The sequence below is a fragment of the Asterias rubens genome, chromosome 2 (assembly GCF_902459465.1).
Source record: "Asterias rubens chromosome 2, eAstRub1.3, whole genome shotgun sequence".
Classification (NCBI taxonomy): domain Eukaryota; kingdom Metazoa; phylum Echinodermata; class Asteroidea; order Forcipulatida; family Asteriidae; genus Asterias; species Asterias rubens.
In genome coordinates, this window is record NC_047063.1 from 17,553,770 (window position 1) to 17,579,321 (window position 25,552).

The 25,552-nt window shown below is 38.5% G+C and overlaps 1 protein-coding gene across 4 annotated transcripts in view; it reads right to left on the reverse strand.

Moving 5' to 3' along the window:
- LOC117306587 (E3 ubiquitin-protein ligase HUWE1-like) overlaps window positions 1–25,552 on the reverse strand; it is a 92,401-nt gene that overhangs the window by 58,993 nt on the left and 7,856 nt on the right. For all 4 annotated transcript variants that reach the window (XM_033791071.1, XM_033791092.1, XM_033791086.1 and 1 more), the window contains exons 2-18: window positions 24,794–24,886; window positions 19,249–19,455; window positions 18,152–18,225; window positions 12,165–12,306; window positions 11,124–11,204; window positions 10,676–10,723; window positions 9,705–9,773; window positions 8,675–8,774; window positions 7,817–7,917; window positions 7,391–7,452; window positions 6,587–6,675; window positions 6,186–6,266; window positions 5,225–5,313; window positions 4,659–4,760; window positions 2,786–2,987; window positions 1,124–1,225; window positions 113–193 (exon numbers count right to left, since the gene is read on the reverse strand). In XM_033791071.1, the coding sequence (XP_033646962.1) occupies window positions 113–193; window positions 1,124–1,225; window positions 2,786–2,987; window positions 4,659–4,760; window positions 5,225–5,313; window positions 6,186–6,266; window positions 6,587–6,675; window positions 7,391–7,452; window positions 7,817–7,917; window positions 8,675–8,774; window positions 9,705–9,773; window positions 10,676–10,723; window positions 11,124–11,204; window positions 12,165–12,306; window positions 18,152–18,225; window positions 19,249–19,455; window positions 24,794–24,886 (1,723 nt within the window). The remainder of the gene's footprint in view (window positions 1–112; window positions 194–1,123; window positions 1,226–2,785; window positions 2,988–4,658; window positions 4,761–5,224; window positions 5,314–6,185; window positions 6,267–6,586; window positions 6,676–7,390; window positions 7,453–7,816; window positions 7,918–8,674; window positions 8,775–9,704; window positions 9,774–10,675; window positions 10,724–11,123; window positions 11,205–12,164; window positions 12,307–18,151; window positions 18,226–19,248; window positions 19,456–24,793; window positions 24,887–25,552) is intronic.

Here is a 25,552-nt window from a genome sequence, read left to right on the forward strand (position 1 = left end):
AAATAGTTTAAATCAGGATTATATATATAATCAGGATTATAAACTATAAATATAACCCCAAAATAAATATAAATATGACCCCAATTGACCTTTAAAGAGACATTTCACTTACCTAAGAGGAAAAGAGACGGCCCATAATACTCAGCGTTACTGATGACATGCTTTAATGAACTAGGCAGGCTACCGTCCATCACTGAAAGTTGAGAGAAAGCGGAAACACATAACTTACAAATAATGAATCAGTGCAATGGTGAAAATACTAATGGTGCAAGTCATTGCACCAGACATCAATTAAAGGCAGTGGACACTATTGGTAATTACTCAAAATAATTATTAGCATAAAACCATTCTTGGTAATGAATAATAGGGAGCTGTTGGTAGTATAAAACATTGTGAGAAAACGGCTCCCTCTGAAGTAACATAGTTTTTGAGAAAGAAGTAATTTTCCACGAATTTGATTTCTTGACCTCAGAATTTGATTTTGAGGTCTCAAAATCAAGCATCTGAAAGCACACAACTTTGTGTGACAAGGGATTGTTTGTCTTTCATTATTATCTTGTAACTTTTACGGCCAGTTGAGTAAAAATTGTCACATGTTTGTTATTTTATGCATATGTTGAGATACGCCAAGTGAGAAGACTACTATTAAACAATTACCAATAGTGTCCAGTGTCTTTAAATCTACCTTGCAAATTACTCCTGATTCAACAACAACCCTGTGGTCACATGTACAAATAGGACACATCTGCATCTGTGTATTTACTACACAGTGAGAGTTTGTTTGAGTCCTATTGAGTTGATATTGCATTTAGTATTTATCCACACAGCCTGGGCACACTGGCAGCATGGGGAACAATAATGCATTTCAAATCTAACCACATGGGGCCCACTTTCATTCAGCTGGCACAAACAGTAACTAAGCACAAAACTATTTTGCTTACCAGAATAAGCTCACCTGGCACAATGCTGTGTCACTTGTACCATTATTTATTTTCTCGGCAGAAAATTGTTTAGCACCACTGTCTGTTTTAGTAGCTCGATGAAATGTGTTCTTGCTAACCTATGAAATGGACTTGCGCATTTTATACTGAACTAAGTAGACAATTATTGTGCATACAATTACCGTGTCTGATACTATCCGAGAACGCTGGGTCTGGAATCGCCTTCTTCAAGAAGTTCAGCATGGACTTGAGCAATGCTGCCCTCTGTGGGAAACACTGCGCACCTGTGCAAACGATCAAATCATCAAGTTACAGTGGAGCAGATTACAAAGAACAAAGGAAAAAATTACCAGAGCAGGACTCGAACCTGTGACCTCCAGATTATTGTGCCCTACACTACCCACTGAGCTTTCTAGCCCTTATGCTGGCGGTCTCCCTATTTTGTTTATATCTTTGTTCAGGGGTGCCCGTCAGAAGTCATTCAACCTGTAACTGCCGTGTAGCCAGGGTGACACCCAAGTTTACAATACAACCAGGGAAGCAGCAGCCAGGGGATCACCTTGAGGGATATGGCAGTTACAGTTTTTATGGCTTCTGATAGCCCTATATAGGACTTTAACTATCCTAACTATTAAGGCCCTTTTCTGGGGCCGAAAATTTCCAAAGCTTCATAACTCAAATCTTACCAGCAACAAGCCACTAATTTCAACAGATTCACATTCCATGGCGGCATACATTTTTCTGCGGTGGATTTTTGTCCTCATATATTCCTCACAGTTCCGTCATTTTCGTGAAATAATGCAGCTCCCAACGTTAAAAAATTCCCGTTTTGATCGTATCCTCACAGTCTTGTCTGTTGCCGTGCATTCGTGTGCAAGGTGCAAGATGCAAGTCGCATGAACTCTTGGTCACCGTATCTCTTGACTGCACAGCGTTAACACGCAAACGCAACGCAAGATTTGCGCGTAGTGGGTCTTGCGTACACACGGCAGACTGTGAGAGTACGAACAAAAATGGGAATTCCTTAACGTTGGGAGCTGCATTATTTCATGCAAATGACGAATTTGTGAAGAATATATGACGATCAAAACCAACAACAGATAAAAAATATATGCTGCCATGGAATGTGAATCTGTTGAAATTAGTGCTTTCTTGCAGGTAAGATTCGAGTTATGAAGCTTTGAAAATTTTCCGCCCCAGAAATGGACCCTGATATCCAGGACGTGACTGAAGTATAATACGAAAGTGTAAGGCCGCAAGGGCTAAGCTCCTGACTGCCATCCTCAAATAAAGATGTTGACAAAATATCAAATATAAGGTAATAAACCACATGGGGAACTGACTAGGTTAAGTGTCAAATTTATAACATAAGGCAAGTAGCAACAAAAATGTTTTGTTCTACAAGCAGAGTTGAAAAAGTCTGAATTCAGAAGGAAAAAAACCTGAAATTTCTCAACTTGATTTAAAGCCATTGGACACTGTCGGTAAACAGTATTGTCCAAAGGCCCACACTTCGTGTATCACAACTTATATATAAAATAACACACCTGTGAAAATTTAGGCTCAATCGGCCATCAGAGTCGGGAGAAAATAACGGGAAACCCACCCTTGTTTCCGCACGTTTCAAAAATATCTGTCATTCTCGATATCGAGAATGATAATTGTTTTAATGTTTTCTCAAAAAGTTAAGCATTTCATGGAATAATATTTCAAGAGAAGTCTTTCACCATTACCTTCTTTAAACCATGTAAGTAATTTGTAAATCTGTGACTTTTTATTTTCCAAAAGTGTATTTAGGCTGTAATTATTTAAAAATTAAATAATATTTTAATCTTTCTACAAACCATCCATCTTCCTCTTCTTATCCCTTGGAGCGCTACCTCCTGCCACGTCCTCCTTACTGGTGCTGGCCCCTCCCGCATCCACAGCGTCTAACTCCATGGAGTCATCGGAGTAGTGAGACGGGGAATAAGACCCTTCCTGGTAGGTGCTGAAACTGGGTCTCAAGACGAACGGCGCCTGACGCCGACAGATTGCTACTTCATGCTGTGAGTGGCAAGAAAGTAAATCGTCAGGCGACAGTTGTATGATTTGTCAATCTCAAAGGCACTTGACAAGTTTGATAATTGTTAAAGAGTAGTATTCTCACTTGGAATATCTCAACATAAAAAAATCTGTAAACATTTGACTAAATTTGGACTCAATTATTGTAGAGAAAAATTAAAGAAAAAAACACTCCTGTTGCACAAATGTGTGTGCTTTCAGATGCATAGTAAAAGGCTTCAGGCCTGAAATATACCTCTTTCTCAAAAACTATGATACTTCAGAGGGAGCAGTTGCTCACAGTTCCTCAAAATGTTTCATACTATCAACATCACTCTGTTACTTGTTACCAAGAAGTTTTATATAAAAAAGTTTGCGGTAACACCATGTAATAACAATCTCTAAATGAGTTGGGGTGGTTCTGAAAAGAACCGTTGGATTAACTCAACGTTTCGATCAGTATGCTCTGATCGTCTTCTGGAGAAAGTTCTCATTCTCCAGAAGACGATCAGAGCATACTGATCGAAACGTCGAGTTAATCCAACGGTTCTTTTCAGAACCACCCCAACTCATTGAGAGATTGTTATTACATGGTGTTACCGCAAACTTTTCTATATCTTACTTCCACCATGCAAAGTTTCAAATCCTAAGAAGTTTTTTGCTAACAATTTTTTGAATAATTACCAATAGTGTTCACCGCCTTCAACATGGCTCAAAATTTGCTGTATTTTGTGGACTAATTTCATGTGATGCAAAACAAGTAAATGAACAGGGTTTTTTTTCTCATTGTTATTATTATGTTGATGTAAGAAAACTACATACAGTGTACAAGAGGACACATCTGTGTCTGTGTATTTAGTACACAGTGACAGTTTGTTTGAGTCCTCATGAGTTGATATTGCATTAGTATTTATCCACAAGGCCTGGGTATACTGGCAGCATGGGGAACAAAAATGCATTGTAGAAATATTTTAAATCTAACCATAATTATGTATGGGGCCCATTTTCATAGAGCTGCTTGAGCTAAGTAGCAAAGCAACAACAAAAAATGCTTACTAGACTAAGGTCAACAGCCGAAATATCATGTCGCATGTACAATTTGTGACTGGTAACCTTCTCATATCCGCTTAGCAGCAAATTGTTGAGCAATATTTTCTGTAAGCAGCACTGTAATATCGGGCCAAGGTCAATTAAGGTCAGGGTCTCTGTGTAACTCCAGGGCCCCAAAAGTAGCTAAGCACAACAAATTTATGCTTAGGTAGGATTTGAAACTTTGCATGGTGGAAATACGATATGGAAAGGTTTGCGGTAACACCATGTAATGACTATCTCTAATGAGTTGGGGTGGTTCTGAAAAGAACCGTAGGATTCAATTAAATGTTTCGATCAGTATGCTCTGATAGTCTTCTGGAGAAAGCTGGACTCTGATGCTGCATGCTGCTTAAGGATTAGCTTGGTGATGCACGAATTTGTGCTTACCAGAATAACGTAACCAGCCAAATTACTGTACCACATGAACAATATGTTGAGTAGTATCCGGCTTATTTTTAACGGTAAACTGTTAATCAATAATGGCTATTTAAGCAGCTCTATGAAATCGGGCCCTTGCCAGCCAGCACATACTCGAGGGAGATTCCTAACGAGGCACTCCTATAAACATTTACTTCTAGTTACCTCTAATCTATTGATGAATATTGATAGACCTTGATGGGTCTGGAATGCCGCCATATCCAGATTGGTGATCAAGTCCACTACACGCACTGCTCTGGTTACAAACTGCAATTAAGAAGGGAGGATCGGGTTCTTCTTATGTACAAGCTAGCATACATGTACGTGGCCAATATGTGAAAATTGTGTGCCACAGGCATATTTGGTTCTTGGAAAAAAGTAGGGACATTTTATTATTATTATTGAGTACAAAGGCTGATCTACATGTACACATGGAGTAGGCTAAAGTCGACTCTCGCTATAACAAAGGGACTTGGACAGGTCAAATGACCTCTTTACAAAAAATAACGTTGTTATTAGAGTACAGCAAAACAAAGAAACACAACGCAGAAATGAGATTTCAGTAAAAAATAATAATAATAAAAAAATTAAAAACAAAAAACAAAACCTAAATTTTATGTTTCATGTTTAGTAAAAAATACATTCAATTAAATGGCTTCGGCCAAACGGAACGAAACATGATTACTATGAAGTGAATGGGCTATATTACAGAGCCAAAGAACTACACTAACCGTTGTGTGGATTTGTTCATCTTCTCCGGGCCATTTGATGACTTTCAGTAGTGATTCCATCATCCCACAGGAAACCAGGGCCTCACCTCCTTGGTACAAAGAAAATCGACAAGTGATAGAAACAGGACTCAATTTCATATCATTACTTTCATTTTAAGCAGCTAGTGCATTTAATGTTAGTTTTTACATCGGAGATAAAGAGAATAATTTGTATATTCAGTTGTATATTCCTGGGTTGTGTGATAACAACCCACAGGCAAATCACTCAGATGGGATTCGAACTCACGACCTATACATTGCTAGAGCTGGGGTGGAGTTCACAAACAGTTACGACCAGTCTTTTCTCAATTTAGGACGAGTGACTCGTCCTAACTTAGGACTAGCCATACGTTTTTAATATCTCCTACGTAGGAATAGTCTTACGTTGGTGTCTTACCACACGACCACCAAGCTAGCCTGATGGCTAGAGGCAGTTTGAATAATATGTGTAGGCAGTGGGTACCGCAATGATACAAAGACACTGCACACCTTCGGGTAATTGTCATATACCAGTCTTCTCACTTGATGTATCTCAACATATGCACAAAATAACAAACCTGTGGAAATTTGAACTAAATTGGTTATCAAAGTTGCGAGATAATAATGAAAGAAAAAACACCCTTCCTTGTCACAGGAAGTTGTTGCTTTCAGATGCTTGATTTGGAGACCTCCACATGAAATTTTGAGGTCTCGAAATCAAACTCAAATATTTTAGTGAGACATAACTTCTTTCTCGAAAATGACGTTAATTCAGAGGGAGCCGTTTATTACAATGTTTTAAACTATCAACATCTCTCCATTGACATCTCTCCATTACCCAGTTACATTTTATGCTCACAATTATTTTGAGCAATTACCAATAGTATCCAGTGCCTTTAGTAGATGTTAGTTAGGAATGGACATGTTATCTGAGTATACTCACCTGTTTCATAGCTGGCTAGATGATAGAGAAATGAGAAGAGAGCAGTCGCTAAGGCATGAGGAAATGCCTCCAGGGCAGGATCTAAGAAAAATACCACAAACATATTTACATTGTTAAAACAACAATAGTTCAAATAACTGTCATCCATGCATCTTTTGAGGAAAAACATTCGGCAGGGTTTAGAACTGCGGGGCATTCTGGAGCATTGTAAGTGGTTTTATCTTTAAGATTTTCTGTTACCCCATGTCTTGGCCTCGGTGCCCCTTCCAAAGTAGACTTTGTGATTTTCAAATGTGCCTTTTGCAAAGTGAAACTGGCTTTTCCCTATACAAAATGAAAATTCTAGGCATTAATTATTAGTAGTCTTCTCTACAAGCCCCTCTTCCTATTTTCATTCTTACCTATCATTGCTTGAATACATCTCCTGACTAATACTGGCAGGAAACCATGGTAGGACGAAGCACCAGTTGCATCAATGATGTTCACCAACCTAGGAAAAAAAGGAACCAGTCATCTAGTTAACCCTTATATTCTTATCTATGTTTGGTTTGCGGTAACACCATGTGTGTATCTACTTGCCAGGTAGGGTTTGTTCTTAGAGAACTGTCTTGCTTTATTCTACTACCGCGGAGCAGATTGTTTGGGTGTTTGGGAGACTTCTCAGTTCTGAAAAGAACTGTCCTGCTTATTAACTATTACCTGGGCGGATGGTAAAGAAATAGGCTGGGACTACTAATTTAGCTTATAGGATCATAATTAACTGTACTAACGCGGAGTCAGTTCTTGGGTTGGTCTCAACGTTTCGATTAGCTTGCTCTAGTCATCGTCAGGAGACTGAAGAGGTAAGAGATGAGTGGTAACAGTGTCAGCGTTGGCATGTCTGCGAAGTGGTATCTTTCCTCGCCTATCACCTCTGGGACCCTGATTTGACTCTTGCTGGGAGCACTATGTGGATTGGGTTTTTAGTCCCTACCTGATTGTATGGAGTTTCTCTGGTACCTCCAATCCTGGTACCTTTGTGCCATGCTTATTCAGAATTGTGAATGGGTATTCGCAGTGTCTTACGTAAATACGTAAAAACTGTTTCTACAGTCCGAGGAATTCATGTTTAAGCGGTAACTTGTGATCAAGCAATGTTCAAATTTAACATGCAAATGGCTTAATGTTCTTGATTTTCAAAGGATGCGCTTAAGGGTTGGACTTACTTTGGATTACGGTCCAGATGAATAATAGAGGTCAGAGTTCGTAATGATGCCGCCTTTATGTCCTGGATTGAGAGAAGCAATATAACCTTGTTTAAATTTTTTTTTTCAAAACTCCAATCACCGATAACAAAAACAACGACATAAAACAATAACATATGATTTTAGATGTGCCCTTTAACTTGAACCACCCCCAACCTATCACAATCCAAAAATATATTTTGTTTAAAAATCATGACAAAAAACAAGCACATGATTTCAGTTGTGCCGTTTAACTAAAAACAACCCCAATCCTATTTTAGTTCTTAAAATAAAAATTTGGTAACCAATCGTTCACCCTCCTTCATGACTGCTCATTCACATTTGATAATTTTTGGCAATAAATGTCTATAGACGATGAAACAAAATGAGAAAATAAATGCAACTCACTACAAGTTTAATGTCTTCTAACTGCAGAACGTCAACTAATTCTTCCACCAGCCCGGTGTACAGTAATGAATTGGACACCTCCTGTACTGCACTTGAGTAAACTGTACACAAGGGAAAGAATAATAATCAATTGCAAGTCAATTGCAATATTAATAATAATAACAATACTTTATCACACCCTAGCAAGAGTATCAAAGTGCTTTTAATTTATTTCACAATAAAACAAGTGAAATAATATTTTTAATTTTGAGACATTTTTACAAGGTGCTGCAAGCCAGGGCCCAGTTAAACACAAAAAGTAGCCAAGTACAACAAAAATTACGCTTACTAGAATAAGGTTACCAGTTTAAATAGAATTTCATATGTACAATTTGTGACTGGTATCCTGCTCATATTTGCTAAGCAGATATTTTTAAGCGCTTTTTCTGCTTAAGCAGCTCCGAGAAAAAAAAAGGCATTGGCCAGAAATACCGGCGCAAACCCCTTCTGTGACTGATAAGTGCACTGGGTTCTGGGTTCTTTGACATGCATTTCACAACACACAGGCCCAACAGCTTAAGTGTTACGACCATGACTTGAACCCACACTCTACTGATCAGAAATGACAGAGCTCCTGGGTTGTGTGGCTGGTGCAAAAGTGATTTTGCCTCGATGTAGGATCGCCGCAGTTAGTTCAGCCACGCTGACGCCACATCACCTGGTGAGTCCGTCGATCCAGCAAAGTTTTGGTCTTCCAACCCCTTGCGACGGTGTCCAAGTGGGGTTCCATCAAGCACTGTTGCTGCAAGACCACCCTGCATCGACAGTTATTTTTGTCTAAGTAAAAACAAAATATGAAGCTTAACAAGAGAAACTTACCTAGAACAGAGAGAGCTTGTAGTCTAGATTGTACACACTGCATACGTTTATCATGTGAAGAGAAACAATGTGCCAGTCGTATATGAGTGTACAGCAACATCTGTAAAGAAAGAGAGCAAGTGATGACACTATTATACCAGGTCAAACTTTCTAAACCAAGACACAGTTAAAACACTTTTTGTAATTACTCAAAATAGATTATCATAAAATTTACTTGGTAATGAGCAACAGAGAGCTGTTGATGAAGTTATATGGTTTGTTGAGAAGGAGATAATTTTTCACTAAAATACTTGCATTTGAAAAAGACTTCAGGCCTGAAGCCGTTTTTCAGGAACCTGAAAGCACACAAATTAGGGCAACAAGGTTTTTTTTTCTTCTTTTTTTTTCTTGCAACTTCAATGACCAATTGAGCCCAAATTCCGTATTTCTTTCATACATGTATGTACACCAAGTGAGAATACTGGTCTTTGACAATTACCAAACGTGGCCAGTGCCTTTAACAAGTGCCCCAATGTTGGGGTAATCAATGAAAAACAAACAAAAATGTAATACACACACGAACTGACTCAGTGCAAAAGAATTAAACTTTTAAACAACCACTTTTAATGCTCTTCACAGCTCTTTCTTCGTCAAGATATTAAACAAACTTTAACTTTTAGCAAAAATTGCAAACTGCAATAAAACTCTAACAGCTGTATACTAACTATTGGCCAATAATAATAAACAATCTCAAAACACTAGGATCCTAGATTATATCAGTTCACGAGTTCAATTCCGCGATTAATATCCGATTTATCAGTTCACGAGTTCAATTCCGCGATTAATATCAAGGATACGGGCACTGTAATTCCTCCTCCACTCGACACCTTGCAGCTACATGTACAGATGTAGGTACGCAGTAGGTCAAATAGATCAGAAGTCCCGAGGAAACTACAAAGTCATTAATAAGCCTTTTCTGCATCCATATTCAAAACCCCACATTAGTCAAGACACTCTGGCCGTTTCTGAAAGACATGGTTTATCAACTCACTAGCTTTGCCTTTGGTACGCTGTAATTCTTTATCAAATCCTCCATGATCTCGGCTGGACTTGGGGCAATCTGTTGAAGACAAAAAAATATCAAAAGTTTGATTAAAAACATTTTAAAATATCTGAGTTCACTCTTCGATAGGTGCATACTGCATAGGTGCATTCTCCCAAATGCACGAAGCAGTCATGGTCTTTGTATAATAATACAAGCATGACATTTCACCCTGTGGAAAAAAAAGTAGGAACATTTTATTGAGTACAAGGGATGACCTATGTACTTGTTCATATGGTGAAGACTCTGATAGACTTTTCAGGCTATTAAATCACAATTTGCAAAAACAAAATTGGATATCAGACTAAACTGGGAAGAATATCATGCCTATTATACACAATTGTTCAGGCTATTTAAAGCAATCGCACAACATCGGTAAATAGTAATGTCCAAAGGCCCACACTATCACAACTTATATCTAAAATAACAAACCTGTAAAAATCAGGCTCGATTGTTCATCGGAGTCGGGAGAAAATAACGCGAAAACCCACCCTTGTTTCCGCACGTTTCGCTGTGTCATGACATGTGTGTAAAATAAATCCGTTATTCTCGATATCGAAATTTGATAATTGATTTAATGTTTTCTCAAAAAGTAAAGCATTTCATGGAACAATATTTGAAGGGAACTCTTTCGCCATTACCTTCTGTTAACCCTGTAAGTTATTTGTAAATCTGTGAAATTTATATTTTTGTTCTGTTCAGAAAGTGTCCAATGGCTTTAATCAAAATTGTTCTGGTTTTGTTTAGCATGCAATCCAGTGTGAATTTAAAGCCCTGGTGCACCTTACAATGCCACTGTTTGGACATAGTGATGTATGGGTCTGTTGTCCTAAGAACAAATGCTGATAGTAGGAGGGGGGTGTTAGAGCTGTTTCAGAGAGGAAAGGGTGGGTGGGGCCTTGGCTTTAATGTTCGCTTACTTTGTCCACATTTTCTAGATGGATCACCGTGACTGCATGAGGAGTATGCTGCAAGGAAATAAAACAGAATTAAGATGAAGATAAGCTCACTAATGTGTTCAGGCATACTTTGGTTCGATTTCAAAACTTGGGAAAATACCGAGTAGACAGTGCTCAAAGACAAAGTACACCTTTGGTTTTTGGAACAGTTCAATGGTTATAATCCTACATAAAATGTAGATGTATACAATAAAACTAACTTGTGAAAATTTCATTTCAAAAGATGGACTTGTTTTTGAGATATGGCTGAAAATCCAGAGTGGATATGTCCAGGCAGGAAGAATGATCCATCACTGGAATACACAGTCTGAGAAGCGTTCATATTCAAATTTTGGAGAATAAAATTGTGCATCTTTTTACATAACCATTACTCAAAAGAAAATTGTTTCTTAAGCTCTTCTAGACTCACCTTCTTGGCCGGCTTGTCCTCTGCTACAGTGATCTCAGAGTAGAACTCAAAATGAAGCGTAGTTGCACTGGTTGGTACTCTCTGTCAAAACACATCACAGCAATACATAAGTCAGAAGCCATTCAACCTGTAAACTGTCATATCCCATTAAAGATGATCCCTCTGCTGCCGCTTCCCAGGTTGCAGTCCTCAAAATAACCCACGGCACCCACAGCAAAAGACAGATCCAGTAGGCTCCGCCCACGACGCACATGTGAGCAAGAACACGTGGGGCTCTCCAATGCCTTTCTGCACAACTCTGCCGCGCACGCCAAGCATACGCGCACACATGTCGGACCTTAGTGTCAGACCTTCATTGCGTTGTGACAGGTCAATGCGCAATGGGTGGAGCTTAATGGATTTGTCTATTGCCGTGGTGCCCTGTGCTTTTGCTGTGGTGCACTTAAAATAAATTCACATTTTCCTCATAGAGGAAAACTGCCGTGCCCCTTCTAGAGCGATGTTCAAGGCCTGAGGTTGTATCATAAACTTTGGTGTGACTCTTGGCTGTAAGGCAGCTACAGGTTGTATGTTGTATGACTGGCACCCCGAACAAAGACATTAACAGAATAGGAAGGCCATGGGAAGGCCGCCAACATTAGGGCTGAAGGCTCAGTTAGTAGTCACAGGTTCAAGTCTAACTCTCTTCACTTTATCTTTGTTCAACACAAAACTATTTAAAATCAACCCGGTTAGTTTCCATTGTGGTTTCTTAATCAAATTCAAATGCTAACAAGGCCAAGCTTATCCACTGCAGGCCTGGATTTTCACGAAAGACACGGATGCCATGGCTCCTTTTGCCCTGGTCTTGGCCTTGGTGCCCCTTTAAAGTTTCCCATAGACATCATGAGTTCCCAATGGCAGTGCCCTTTGCAAAATGGCCTTGCCCTCTTAAAGATGAAATTGCAGACCTGCACTGATTTCTTGTTCAATGAAATAACAAAATAATTTGTACATATTTTGACATAAAGGTTTAACTTGAAATGTGTCATTTTGACTTACAGGTTTAGGGCCATTCTGACAGCACTCTGCGAGGCCGAAGCCATTGTCTTTTCCACCCCAGCTCTCGGCAAGATATGTCAGACGATTAAATAGCTTCTGCCGTTTCTCAGCGGCGAGCTTTATCAGGAAGTTTGATCGCTTACTATAAAAACAAAATAAGAGACATTTCAATAAATGATATTACACAACGCACACACAGCTACTTGTCATTTGATTGGTGGAACCTGCGTCATATGTTACCCATTATTTTGCCATGTGTTTACTTTTGCTGAACTGAAACTGTTTAAATTGTATAGACACTTGTCCAATATTGATAATTATTGGCACTTGGCACACTCGTTCCCAAAATATCCAATATTGATAACCATTTGCCTTCCACACTCATTCACAAAATGTCCAATATTGATAATTATTTAGCCCTTCGCACTTTCGTTTCTAAAACATCCAATATTGATAATTATTGGCACTTTGCACACTCGGTCCCAAAATGAACGATATAGATAACTATTGGATGCTTCGCACATTTGTTCCCAAAATGTCCAATATAGAAAAAACAGGGCTGGATTTCACAAGGAGTTAAGACTAGTCTTATCTCGAGTTGGGACGAGTTACTTATCATTACTTAGGACTGGCTTTAAGTTTTTAATAACTCCTAGGACTAGTCCTACTAAGCTAAGACTAGTCCAAACTCTTTGTGAAATCGACCCCCGGATTGGCTGTTAAAAACGGAGAAATCACATCCCTGTGTAACTGGGCGAGAGTTCATAGTTCCCTAAAGAGCCACAGGCCTACTACGATCATCACAACAGTCCCCCTTTAAGAGTTGCAGACCAGCGGAAGCGACAATGGAAAGCAATTCCTTTTAACACCTGCCAACCCCAAAGCCTTCCAGGACTCTGTTTACAATTATTACTTGGTTTCTTTTTCTTTTTTTAAGATTTCTTTTCCTGACAGTGGTACATCCCACAGGGCAAACTACTTCTTTTTGACTTCTTGTTTTGTAGACCCACGCTCTAATGAATGGGGTGGGGGATTCTCTTTTCAGAAGACAGAGATTCTAATTTCTTGAGTCTCACTTGGGGTAATACCATCGTCAGGAAGTATATTTGGTTCAAGCCTGGCAATGGAGACCACTCTTGATCAATAAACTCCATATGTTTTACCAGAAGCTCAAAAAGGATCATAAGTGATTTAACGAAATGTATACAAACTGCTATTAACATTTATATGGTCCTAGGCCAGTGCTATATGACAATAGTCTATTTGAAACCTCCAATCTTTCTTGAAATGAAATATCTTTTTTTGTTCTCCCCCTCTCTCTCTTTTCTATTTTCTTCTTCTTCTTAATTTGTTTGTGTTTTTTATTTTTTATTTTATTTTTATTTTTTGGAGGGGGGGGGGAGGCTTCAAATTCACAAGAATTATAAAGGAACCGTTTAGAATGCCCCAGTTTGCACAGTAGGGCTTTTTAAACCCAAGACAAAAACCAAGTGAAGATCAATCTGAGAACCTTGTTTATATTCAGTGTACTTCAGCAAAAATTTCCCAAAATTTGGTTCAAGAATATCGCCCAGTTCTAAAAAAAAAAAAACCTGGAGAGAAGAACCCTGACAATAACAGTTGAAACAAGAATCTTGCAAAATGCAGGAAAAATGCAGCGGGGGATTCTGTTGCATTGCAATGTGAACTGAATTGTAAACAACGATCTGGGCACTTAACCCTGTTTAATGCACCAGTATGTGTTGAAGTTTGCCAGAGACTTACATTGCACATGGACATGTTAACGCCATAGTGTATAACCCTGCTAAATGCAGCACAGTGCAAGATTGAGTGCTAAAACGTATCAAAGTACACCAACTTTTACAATTTGTTGCATTATGTTGTGTTAGCTAGGGTATGGTTAAGTGGGATTTTTCCGAGCACGATAGGTTCTTCTTTTGAAACATAAATTGTATGCCTTCCTCCCACATATCTTTTGAGTTGACACCGGGCTGGATAACTGATTTATACACTTAAAGTATCGTACTTTTGCAATTTGGATTGTTTTTCCTGGGTACGGGCTAAGTGGGGTTTTTTTTCTGCTATCATTAAAGGTCCTTCTTTTGAAACATAAATTCTATGCCTTCCTCCCACATACATGTATCTTTTGAGTAGATACCGGTCTGGATAACCGAGTTAAGAAGTTCCTACATGTACTCTTGCCAATAGATTAACCTTTATCGACATGTAGTCACTCCTGGCAAGAACAAAAATAATAACTCCCCAGCAGTTTCATGCAAAATGCACCAGATAAACTTGAAATGAAAAAATAAATATTTCATTCCAAGTATCGTGATCATAGTTTACGGTCTGTCAGTAGATGGATGGGGTGGCTTTTCTATTTTACACAGGAAGAAAGGAAATAAAAAAACACAACTTAAGCATCATGTAAAACTGAATACAATGGCTTCGCTTGTACAAGAGAGATTTGAAGGAGCTTAGAAATAAAGAAAAGGAGGGAGGACAAATCCAAGTTACTTATAGATCATAGTGATACACGTTTTGGTATTTTTTTTATCAACAATTTTACAGCATAACAAAACTGTCATAACAAAAACCTGACTCCAGATCATAAATGGGAAGGAGGAAAAAAATTGAAGAATATCTTACTTCAAAATAACAAATTCTGTGTATTTTTAGAACGAAGTTTTAAAATAACACAATAGAAAATGTCAGAAAAACATTTGCAGAAAAAGATGTTGTGATCTAAAAGGGTGGAGTTTTTGAACTCCCGTGTAGGAAGTTCTATTGCTTGCAATATGTGTTCAAGTATTAAAACAGGGATTGATCATGTACATGTAGTTTTATGTCCAACTGGGACTAGTAGATGTCTTGTTACTCAGCAGTTTATTTTTAGATGTAAACGTGTGGGGGCAGTCACAAGTACAAAAGGGGAAAAGACCTGAATGGCAGTGTTAGTGTGGAGTCAGGAGAAAAAAACAACACAACACCAAATATAGATCTGTCCGGAATGCACTCTATGTACATGAGAGGTTTTGGGCCAATCTGATTTTGAGATTTAGTGTTGAGGTCTTTTTCCACGGATTAGTAAAAAAAACAGGGCATTCTGGACCCAAATTGTGCTGACAAATGAGAGGTTTTTGCCATTCTAATTGTAAGATTTAATGTTGTCTTGTCTCAAAGATTTTGTCAAAACTGTGGGGTATTCTGGACCCACATTTTGCAAATAAATGAGAGGTTTTTGCCATTTTTATTGTGGGATTTAGTGTTGGGGGTATTCCCCCAAAATAATTGTCAAAACTGTGAGGCATTCTGGACGCAAATTTTTCAGATAATGTTTTGCCATATTTGAGAAAACTGTATCTGAAAATCTGTAATACCCTTTGTTTACAAAAAGAGTGAACTTGTACATACCGGGGGGCCTTTTTATGACCTTTTATTGTATCTGAAATGGAGACCTAACATCTCCCCCCCCCCCCCCCCCCCCCAAAAAAAAAAAAAAAAAAAGAAACGCAACAACTGATTTCGGTTGTTACAAACAAAATTTAGAAAAATGTGCGTTCATGCTGAAAACTGTTGATGTTTTTTCACCTTTTCTCCAGACTCACACATTGAACTAAGCCCATATTTTCACAGGTTCCCTTCATGTGGATGGTTGATCATATATAACATGAACACTGTCTGATGCAATTTTGCCAGCTCTTCCAATCCTGTCGATTACATTTTAATTTCAGACATGGTTTAGCATGATGGTGATGAGGCCACAGCCTATTCCCATGGGCAGTGGCATCTTCTAATTCACCACGTTTTGCATCTAACAACCTATAATCGCTCTAAAGCTGTTATTACACCGTGCCCTGTACTTGGCTTATCCAGGTGACAATTGGGGGAAATGTAACTAGATATCGCTGACGGATATGAATTACCCTACAACGCGACATTCAAGACTGTTTGAGAATCTTAATTCTAATTCAGACCACCCTCTACTTTATCATTTCCAGCCCCACCTTTATTAATTATAATACTGATATGTTAATTACATCGCATACTTAAACACCCTCACTCATTAACTGAACAAGTCAGGCTTGATACCTTACAGAGGCGATTGCCCCAAACAATGCCCCTTGGTCATTGCCTTGGTGCCCTTTGGAATGTTCTAGTAGAAGTGCCCTTATCAATGGAACATGCGAGGGCTTATTTTCATAATGCTGCTTCAAAGGTTTTGGTACCTTTTGTAGATCAAGTTATTTGCCATGACATGAATCCCTACTCACTGTGAATGAAGACGAAAACAAAATTTACCTGTAGAAATTTCAGTTTCTATAGTCCTCAAGTTTTTTAGAAAAAAAAGTGAAAATCACAGAGCAATTTTTTCATGAGAGTCTTGTAAATCCATTGTAATGCTAAAATAATTTTTCGTCTCATCGAGACAAAAATTGTTTTTGTGAAATTGTTTTACTCGTTGCTCAAAAACTACAGCACCTCAGAATGTAATATTTTAAGGGAAGCTTTCTACTACCACTATCAAAAAACGTGTAAGTTTAATGTAAAATTCTTTTGATGTTTGTCTTATGTGTCGTACAAAAATTACCCAAACACTTCAACAGAAAACATTTCATAGCAGTTTAAAGACCGCATCACGCATCAAGCCTGAACAAGCCTGTGCATGCATGGGCATTAACTAGGTATAGGAATGTGACCTCTGACGTCAATCAAAAACCATAACATGATTCGCGCGCATACCGCCGGACAAAACCTTTGTGTTTTGGCACCAGGTAGAAAGTACACGCAATCTTACCATGACTACGCGCCTTTTAGCCCAGCGAAACATGACGTGTACAGTGTTTTGTCAACAGAGGGCAGTTTGAATGTAAACACAGTTCACATCGTCTATAGATACATCAATTGCAGCTAAAATTCATGTATGTGAGCATTCAGTGGGTGGGAAATGTCAACAAAAATTATTTAAAGATGATGGGTACTTTTTATACAGATGAGAGAAAAAACTTCCACAAGACTCGGATGGCTTTTAATGTACTACAGATTTCATCATGTTGGGCCAAAAAAATAGTACAATGTTCTTCCTCCAAACACAAGTTCAAAATTAGACTAAACCAACTTGCAAAGACGGTCCCTAAATTCCGTCATTTTGTGATCAGGCACCTTGTGAAAACGGGGTCAGAGGTCATTTAAGACAGCTGTTAAGCCCGTCTTACTTCCTGCACATGCGAATTTTGACGTCACAAATTTGTAACAAATAATTCGCGACAGTTGCACTATGTTCAACTCCTGCAAAAAAAATCACTGCAAAAAAAGCCATGTGTCATAAAAATTGCATCGCATTCGCATTTGCAGGAAGTATGAACTGGGCTTTAAGTATCCTGCTCATTTCGACTAAGCAGAAAATTGTTGAGCAATATTTGCTGCTTAAGCTTTGTGAAATTGGGCCTGGAGGTCTTTACTATAATCAGACTGTATCACATTGCATAAATCCGTTGTCGCATACCGTTCACTAACCTCATATAAGCCTTTGCATGATAAATTATTGACTTGGTTTCTTTACTTTTTCTGGTCATCAACGTTAACATGACATTTAAGCGCACCTATCAAATGGCCACCTTTTTTCAACTTGACATTTCCGTCTTCTTACATCTCCTAAACTAATGTGCTTCGATGCACTGTGCAGACTTTAAAGGTGATGTACAGCATTGTGTTTCGAAGAGTACTTTCAGTTTAGAGAAACAGGCCTTATGCCTTGTTTTTTTTTAAAGAGCAAGGCACCAAGGCCTTTTCTCCTTGGTTAAAGGCACCACCTTGAGGACAATTCCTCTTAGAACATTTCAGATGCATTTTCAACGGCTTACGCAGTTCGCAATACATCGAAGTAAGCTTGATGCCTGATGTACAATTTCTACGCACAGTGCATCACATACAGCAAACAAATGGATTTTCAGACAACGACATTTCTTTTCGTTTATTTTTTTTACCTGAAGACGTAGACAAGATTGAGTACGGCGAGCACTGTGCTTAGATCCGATGACGACAGTAACGTTGTCAGATGCTGGGATTGAAACAAGAAAACACGACATTATTACAAATGATTTATATAAAAAGTTTTCTTTGAAATAATCAAATAAGATCAAACAATTTATAGTTGTGGTATAACAAAATTCTCCGGTAATAAACCACAAGGAAAACTGACATGAGTAAATTTTCAAAATCTTGAGGTTGAGCAGACAAAAAAACTACTGGAGTGGGATTTGAACCAATTTGAACGTGGACCCTCAAGATTAATGTGGTGGCCCTCTACCGACTGAGCTGTCTATCCCTATAATGATGGGGGTGTTCCTTAGTTTGTAAAATATCTTTGTTCAGGGCTTCTAACCGTATTTGTTGTAATATGTTTCATCTTTTAAACATGTTTGGGTTCCACCAAGTACTAAATGAATTTTGGAATGGAATCAGACAATAAAACAAACAAACAAACAAACAAACAAACCATTTTAAGTTCATATAACTATGCAAAAACAAATCTGCAGCTCATAAACTTTGTTTTAGGAATTTGAGCCATTATTTTACATCGGTCAGAGTTACACCCAAAAAACGAAGAATTCCTCAAAGCCCCATCCCATACACATGTGCCCCTGACATACAAGGATGAACTGGCCTTGTTAAAGACACTGGATACCTTTGGTAATTGTCAAAGACCAGTCTTCTCATTTGGTGTATCCCAAAATAACAAACCTGTGAAATTTTGAACTCAATTGGTTGTGGAAGTTGTGAGATAATTATAGAACAAAAAACACCCTTTTCACACGGAGTTGTGTACTTTCAGATGCTTGATTTCAGGACCTCACATCTAATTCTGAGGTCTCGAAATCAAATTCAAATCTTTTGGTTGAAAATTACTTCTTTCTCAAAAACTACATTACTTCAGAGGGAATTGTTTGTAACAATATTTTATACTACCAACAGCTCTCCATTGATTGCTAACAAGTAACATTTTATGCTAAACATTATTTTGAGCAATTACCAATAGTGTCCAGTGCCTTTAAATATACATCAACCTTCCTCAAAACCCTACCTCAATGGAATTGTAGAGATGTCTGGAGAAGCTGTGTTCAATGAGCAGGGAAGTGAAGTTAAGGATGCTGTGGACAAGCTGTCGGAGGGGTGCATTAGTGGGCAGGTCAAGGGCAAGATGCCAGGATTGCTCGACTGTCGTCTTGCATCCCTCCTCCAAGACGGAGTCAAAACGGTCCAAGACATCTACCCAGTGGAATAGTTCACACTGTGAAAAGAGAGAGAGAAGAGGAACAGAACATTTTGACAAATTAAACCACTGAAGTAAATACTGATAAATTAACTAGTTCTTACATGTATAGCACAGTAGGACTAGGAGTAAGCAATATTTATTTAATTATCCGTCAAGGCCTCAATCCAAACATAAATGTGATCTGTCAGCATATAACTGCTTAATTTACTAGGACCCCTTCCTCTTGCTCTAATAAAATCTTACACCATAATATCTCATCATCCAAACTGATGGACTTACAACTGCAGGACTTCCTCAGTCATGTCAGTCTAACTGAATCAAATAAACATGATGGATTTTGAAGTGCTGGGCGGCAAGGGTTTTATCATGTTCCATCATTTATGATATTTTTTACTTTTTGTTGGTCTGAATATAGCAGTTTCACACAAAATATGATGTACCATCATCCCTTTATGATAAGTGTAAATGAAAGTTTCTTGGAAATTACAGGATTTCAAATAATCTTAACTGCAATCTTCCACATCAATGATGAATGACCCCTTTACAAAATATCCAGGTACCTGGCTGCTTCTGTAATCAATGGTGAAGTCACTGTGCACAGAGCGTTGTGGACAGTCGGAGCAGCTCAACAATATGCTGCAATGTGTACGCTAGGCCTATGTAGCAAGCTGCCAAGAGTACATTTGCTATTCTAATATTATTTATTTTGAATGATCAATAGGAGACTTTCCAACACTAGGTGGCAGCAGACATACCGGGTAAATTTCCATTGTTTATGTAGTTCTGAACATGCGCATAATTCTGAGAACAATGGATTTACCCGGTAAGTCTGCTGCCCTCTATCGTCCCAGAAAGTCTCCCATTAACCGAACTGTAACTATTTAAATAATTTTTTGTAAGTAAGCGTCAAAGGAGAATATTAATATGTTTACATTAATCATACAGAATGTCTTCAAATTTATATTCACTGCCCAAACTGTAAATTTCAAAATGTCACTGTAAGTAACGAAGAGTGTTACAGATTGGTGCAATGGCATGAATGGAGTGAGTTACTTTTGATTATTGTACACACTGAAGCTTGACACATACACACCTGTAGACACTGCCTCAAATCAAATTATGTATTATAATATGTAGGTTCTTATGATTTTGTCTTTCTCCAATCATAACAAGTCGTGGGATATATTCAAAGAAAACACTGCGTGTGGATGTTTGCACAAAAGCTTTTGCCGTACAAAGACAGGCTTGTCGAAGATGTAGACATACCGAAGCAACAGGAATATTGTCACACTAGGTGCATGTTTACATATGGGCCCACTCTCTGTGTGCGATGCCATAATTTAAAGATAGCATCATTTCACTTGCTCAGACAAATTCGTTTATTGATGTAATCATTGCACAGGGATAAACTTTTTTTATTACACCCTTACAACAATGTTATATAAGTACTGTGTGAGGCTTGTAGGCTAGATAAGCAAAACAGGGTGTGTGACAAACAAAATCAGGGTGTGTTAGTTAGTAAAATTTGAAATTGAAGCCACATCATTAGTAATTTTTTATTTTGAAGAGCACAGCTTGCAATAAAAAGATGGAAGCAGCGGGTCTGAACACAGACTGCGATTTCTTTCAGTTGGCCAAGCCACTCACGGCTGATTGGCTGGCTGCCTAAACGCTTGCACCGTGTACTCGGTGCCTTGAGATTTCCGCCAGAAAAACAAAATCCACATACTTGAGTGGTCATCTCTATTGGATGCAATGATAACGACAAGGTCAAAAATATTGTTTGGGTTTTAAATACCCTTACTTACTTTTGAGTAACCCTGCCACATAGTTTAATCACCAAGAAGGCATCAATTTCAGAATCATGTCTGTAATATGGTTATACTGACATCTTGGCAATTAAAAATAATGAAGCATGAGAATTTCCCCTACATTGTTGCATCATTAACACGAGGCCATGTATTGGCACGAAATTTGTGATCCTTTTAGTGGCCTTGATTCAACATGCACGCTACATATACCCATCCCCAGGACTGCATGACACTGTGCAGGTACTTTCATTTGAATATTTGACAATTTTAAATGAATATTGATATTTATCAATGGCTAATCACAGCCTGCTGACGGTTGGTTAGCTTGGACTCTGCACCTACTCTACAAACATAAACAATGTAGTGTGTACTCGGCCATGGCTCGACCAACGTGGCTGTGTTTGCCTGTTCATGAATGTTGGTAAAGCTAGTTTTGTTGTACATGTTCCGCCAAATTCAAGACTAGTTAATCATTTTAGTTAAAGTTTTTGACCCACCTGCTGCAATGTGAAGTGTACATTAAGCATGCAAGTCAGTTTATTATTTACACTGGAAAATGCTTCTTTTTTTTTCATTGCTAGACCTTTATCCTGTTGTGGCCATCTTCATTTTCTCACGTTTAAATCAATGTAGCCAAACTAATTGTAAGGCTGGATGGAGAAATGGTCTGATTCCTTTTTCTCACAATGAATATTGATCAGCATTCAATACTTTTATTGGATACAGGATACGTGACTACATTGTAAGATTGTGGCACCATTGACCAGAGAGCTGTGTACTGACAGAGCTGTGTATTGAGAGAGTTGCAATAACTTGCGAATAGAAGAAATTTTCTCACGTGTACATGTAGGAAACAAACAAAATCTCCACAGGCCTGATTGGTAAGAGACTTTTTTCTTTTCTTTTTCATTAGCTTTAAATAGACCTTATGCATTGACGTCATCCAGCCGCCATCTTAGAGGAAAAACTGTGACGAAACAATCGAGACGCATAGATTTGTACGCGCGGCGCATAGTATTGGCCAATGAACAACCTCCTTTTGACCTCTAGGTGAGGGCGCCCTACTGAAATGACGTCATGTGCATAAGGTCCAACGTGTTAGCTAGCGAGCCGTGCACGCCGTGTTAGCACGGCCAGTTGGGCTGAAAACACAGGCAAATTTTTTTTTTTTATGCACGGCTTGGGTGAAGCCGTGCTGTCTAATAATTTCAGTGAAAATTACTGAACTTCTTTTATTATTTTTTTGTTGTTGAACAGTTTAAACAGCAGTGAGTAAAATTAGATTTGGTTTTACCAGATTTCCTTCTTCCTTTTGAATCAAAATTTCAACTACGCAACCATAAAACAATCACTCGAAGTTGCCTCGAAAACGCAGACCACATTGCGACCACACAAAACACAACGCACAAACCACACATTACACAACGCACGTGCAAATTACACAACGCAAGCGAGACACGCAGACTTCGTTTTAACAGTCAGTTGTCGTCATCGACCGTCATCAGCAGGCAGCATGAACTCCATGCACGCGTGGTATGATAGAGGCGAATTCACACGCGTTTTCGTTCAGATTATTTTAGGTATCAATCTCATCTCCATGATCCTACAAACCATCGCGCTCTGGATTTTTCTACTATGACGTCAGTATCGGTAACTGAGTAACACGCGGCGCAGTGCACCTTTTACAGCATACATTCTGCAGTTGCTTTGTAGATTGGTTCCGCAGTTTTTCCCAACTCGACGGCGGCAAACATGACAATCTTTTTTCCTTCTAGAAATTCAAGGGCACATCGTTTGTTCGTTGTAGAGTTTGGTTGAAACATCAAGACTTTTTGGGATTTCAATGTTTGCATCTCTTGGGTGTTAATGCAGTTGACAAAACGATGTTTATTTTCCGCTCGAAAGGTTCAAAAACTGGTTCATGTTTCTTTTCAAATCTCAAGTCGGTTTTGCTGTAGGGGGGGATAGACCTCCCAAATTTATTTTTCAATGCATGGTACGTTTTTTTGCCCAGTGGAACTACTTAAATGGCACTGTCTTTCGTAACTGTGTTCGTTCTTTATTCTCCGCAGACTGTTTACAAATTGCCTTTGCCCCAGTTTCAACAATTAAACAACCTATAAGACTTAAACGTTATGAAACCTAAACACATACAAAGGAAAATATTAATTACCATGATCAGTCAGTTTACATTAAGCAAACAATTATGGTACATGTAAATCACTCTTGGCATTTTGATTGGTTGCAAATACTTAATTAATTGATTGATTTGTTTAAATTAAATACAAAAACTATTATCAGCTTCACGACCTTAGGCCTATAGTTCTGAAATCGAATGGACAAGAATGGATAGAAAATTAACATTAGTACATGATAACTCTTAATTTCTTCAATACCTCTTCCTTTTTTTTTTTTTAGTCTTTAAGCAAAATTTTGTATCAAGAGTAACACATGCCAAAAAATATTTTGTTGACAGCAAACTTGTACTGCATTATTTGATCGCTTTTGAACCATTTCAGGCTAAATGGGTCCAGGCGCAGCTCCATGGTCCAAGTAACTGCTTTGAACTGGCCTATTGACCCAGACACATTTTATAGAGTTTAACAATGTATTGTGGACGTCGATCACCTTTATAATATCTGTGCTTTAAAGCCTCTCATTTTCGAGTTGAAAACAAAACAAAAATGTAATCAAAATAGTTTACTTGTAACAGAAATAGGTACCAGAAATGCTTCCAGGGCCCTTAAGGGGGGGGGGGGGGGGGGTGAGACAGACTTGGCGCTGCACGCTCGTGTTGTGTGCTACGCACACGTTTCTATTTTTTTGTAGTGATTTTAGGTTACACTCCCACTTTTTCAGTATGCACTCCCACTTTCCAAATTCCTGGCTAAGACACTGATAAGGTCTACTAACTATAACTTCTCATTGGTGTTCTTACAATTTTATTAAAATCTTTAAAACTAGCTATTTAAAATTGGGATAAAGTTGGCAAAAAGATTAACCTAGCATCTCAAACAGATTCTTATAATTGAGTACACCCAACAATAAGGGCTCTCCCAAGAATTTTTCTTTGGAGAGCATTCAGAGCATTCTGTAACCAAGCTGAACTGAAACAAGGTCCTCAGATTGTTTATCTTTGGTTTCAAAAGCCCTACTGTGTAATCTGGGGCAATTAGCAAATTAGACCCAATACGCTAACTTGTGCATGGGGAAAACCCTGATACTGGCACAGTCTATCAACATGGTCAACATCATTATCAAGACGACTCTCGTCTGACTTAACACATGCGTCAGCCTCTCCCCTCCCATAAGGGTTTGAAGAGCGGCATCATAATGGCTGTTAGGACTTGTAACGAGTCCCGCAGCTGTGCTCCTCCTCAATCCCGAGCTGGCAGCCGTTTACGATTTGTGTTGTTTAGTTGTGCCATCATTGTTGTCTTTCATTAGCTAGGTAAGACAGGGGTTCGCCAAGCCACTCCGTCTCTCTACTGGCTGTTGGGGTGGACAGTCCCACCCTCATGATTAAAATAAAACAGACTTACCTTGCCATGGTTCCAAGTGCTGATATGTGCAAGTTCCACACTGAGATCGCTGCATGACTTCAACTTCTCAATGAGCAATTTACAGTCACCAGGCTGCAATACAATGAGAGGCAAATCAAAACTTGTTAAAAACATAGGAAGAGATTTGTAAAAACGTGGAAATTCCTGAAAAATTGCTCATGAGACTACATGTAGCTACTCACTTACGTTACATTAAAGGAACACGTTGCCTTGGATCAGACGAGTTGCTCTATAAAAAGTGTTTGTAACCGTTTTTTATAAAATGCATATGGTTGGAAGATGTTTTAAAAGTAGAATACAATGATCCACACAAGTTTGCCTCGAAATTGCGTGGTTTTTCTTTTACTGTGCGAACTAACACGGTCGGCCATTTATGGGAGTCAAAAATTTGACTCCCATAAATGGCCGACCATGTTAGTTGACGAGGTAAAAGAAAAAGAAAAACCAATTTTGAGGCATGTTTGTGTGGATCATTGTATTCTACTTTTAAAACATCTTCCAACCATATATGCATACTTTCATAACGCTTGAATTTATGTCAGGCATGATATTTGGTCCTTGGACAAAGTGTAGGAACGTTTTATTGAGTACCTGGGCTGACCTACATGTACATGTACACATGGTGTAGGCTTTAGTTAACTTTTCAGGCCTTACTAATAAAAAAAATTCCTATTTATCCAAGGGTAAACAAATTGGAAAACAGACTAAAGTAGGAAGAATATCATGCCTGTTAAGTGT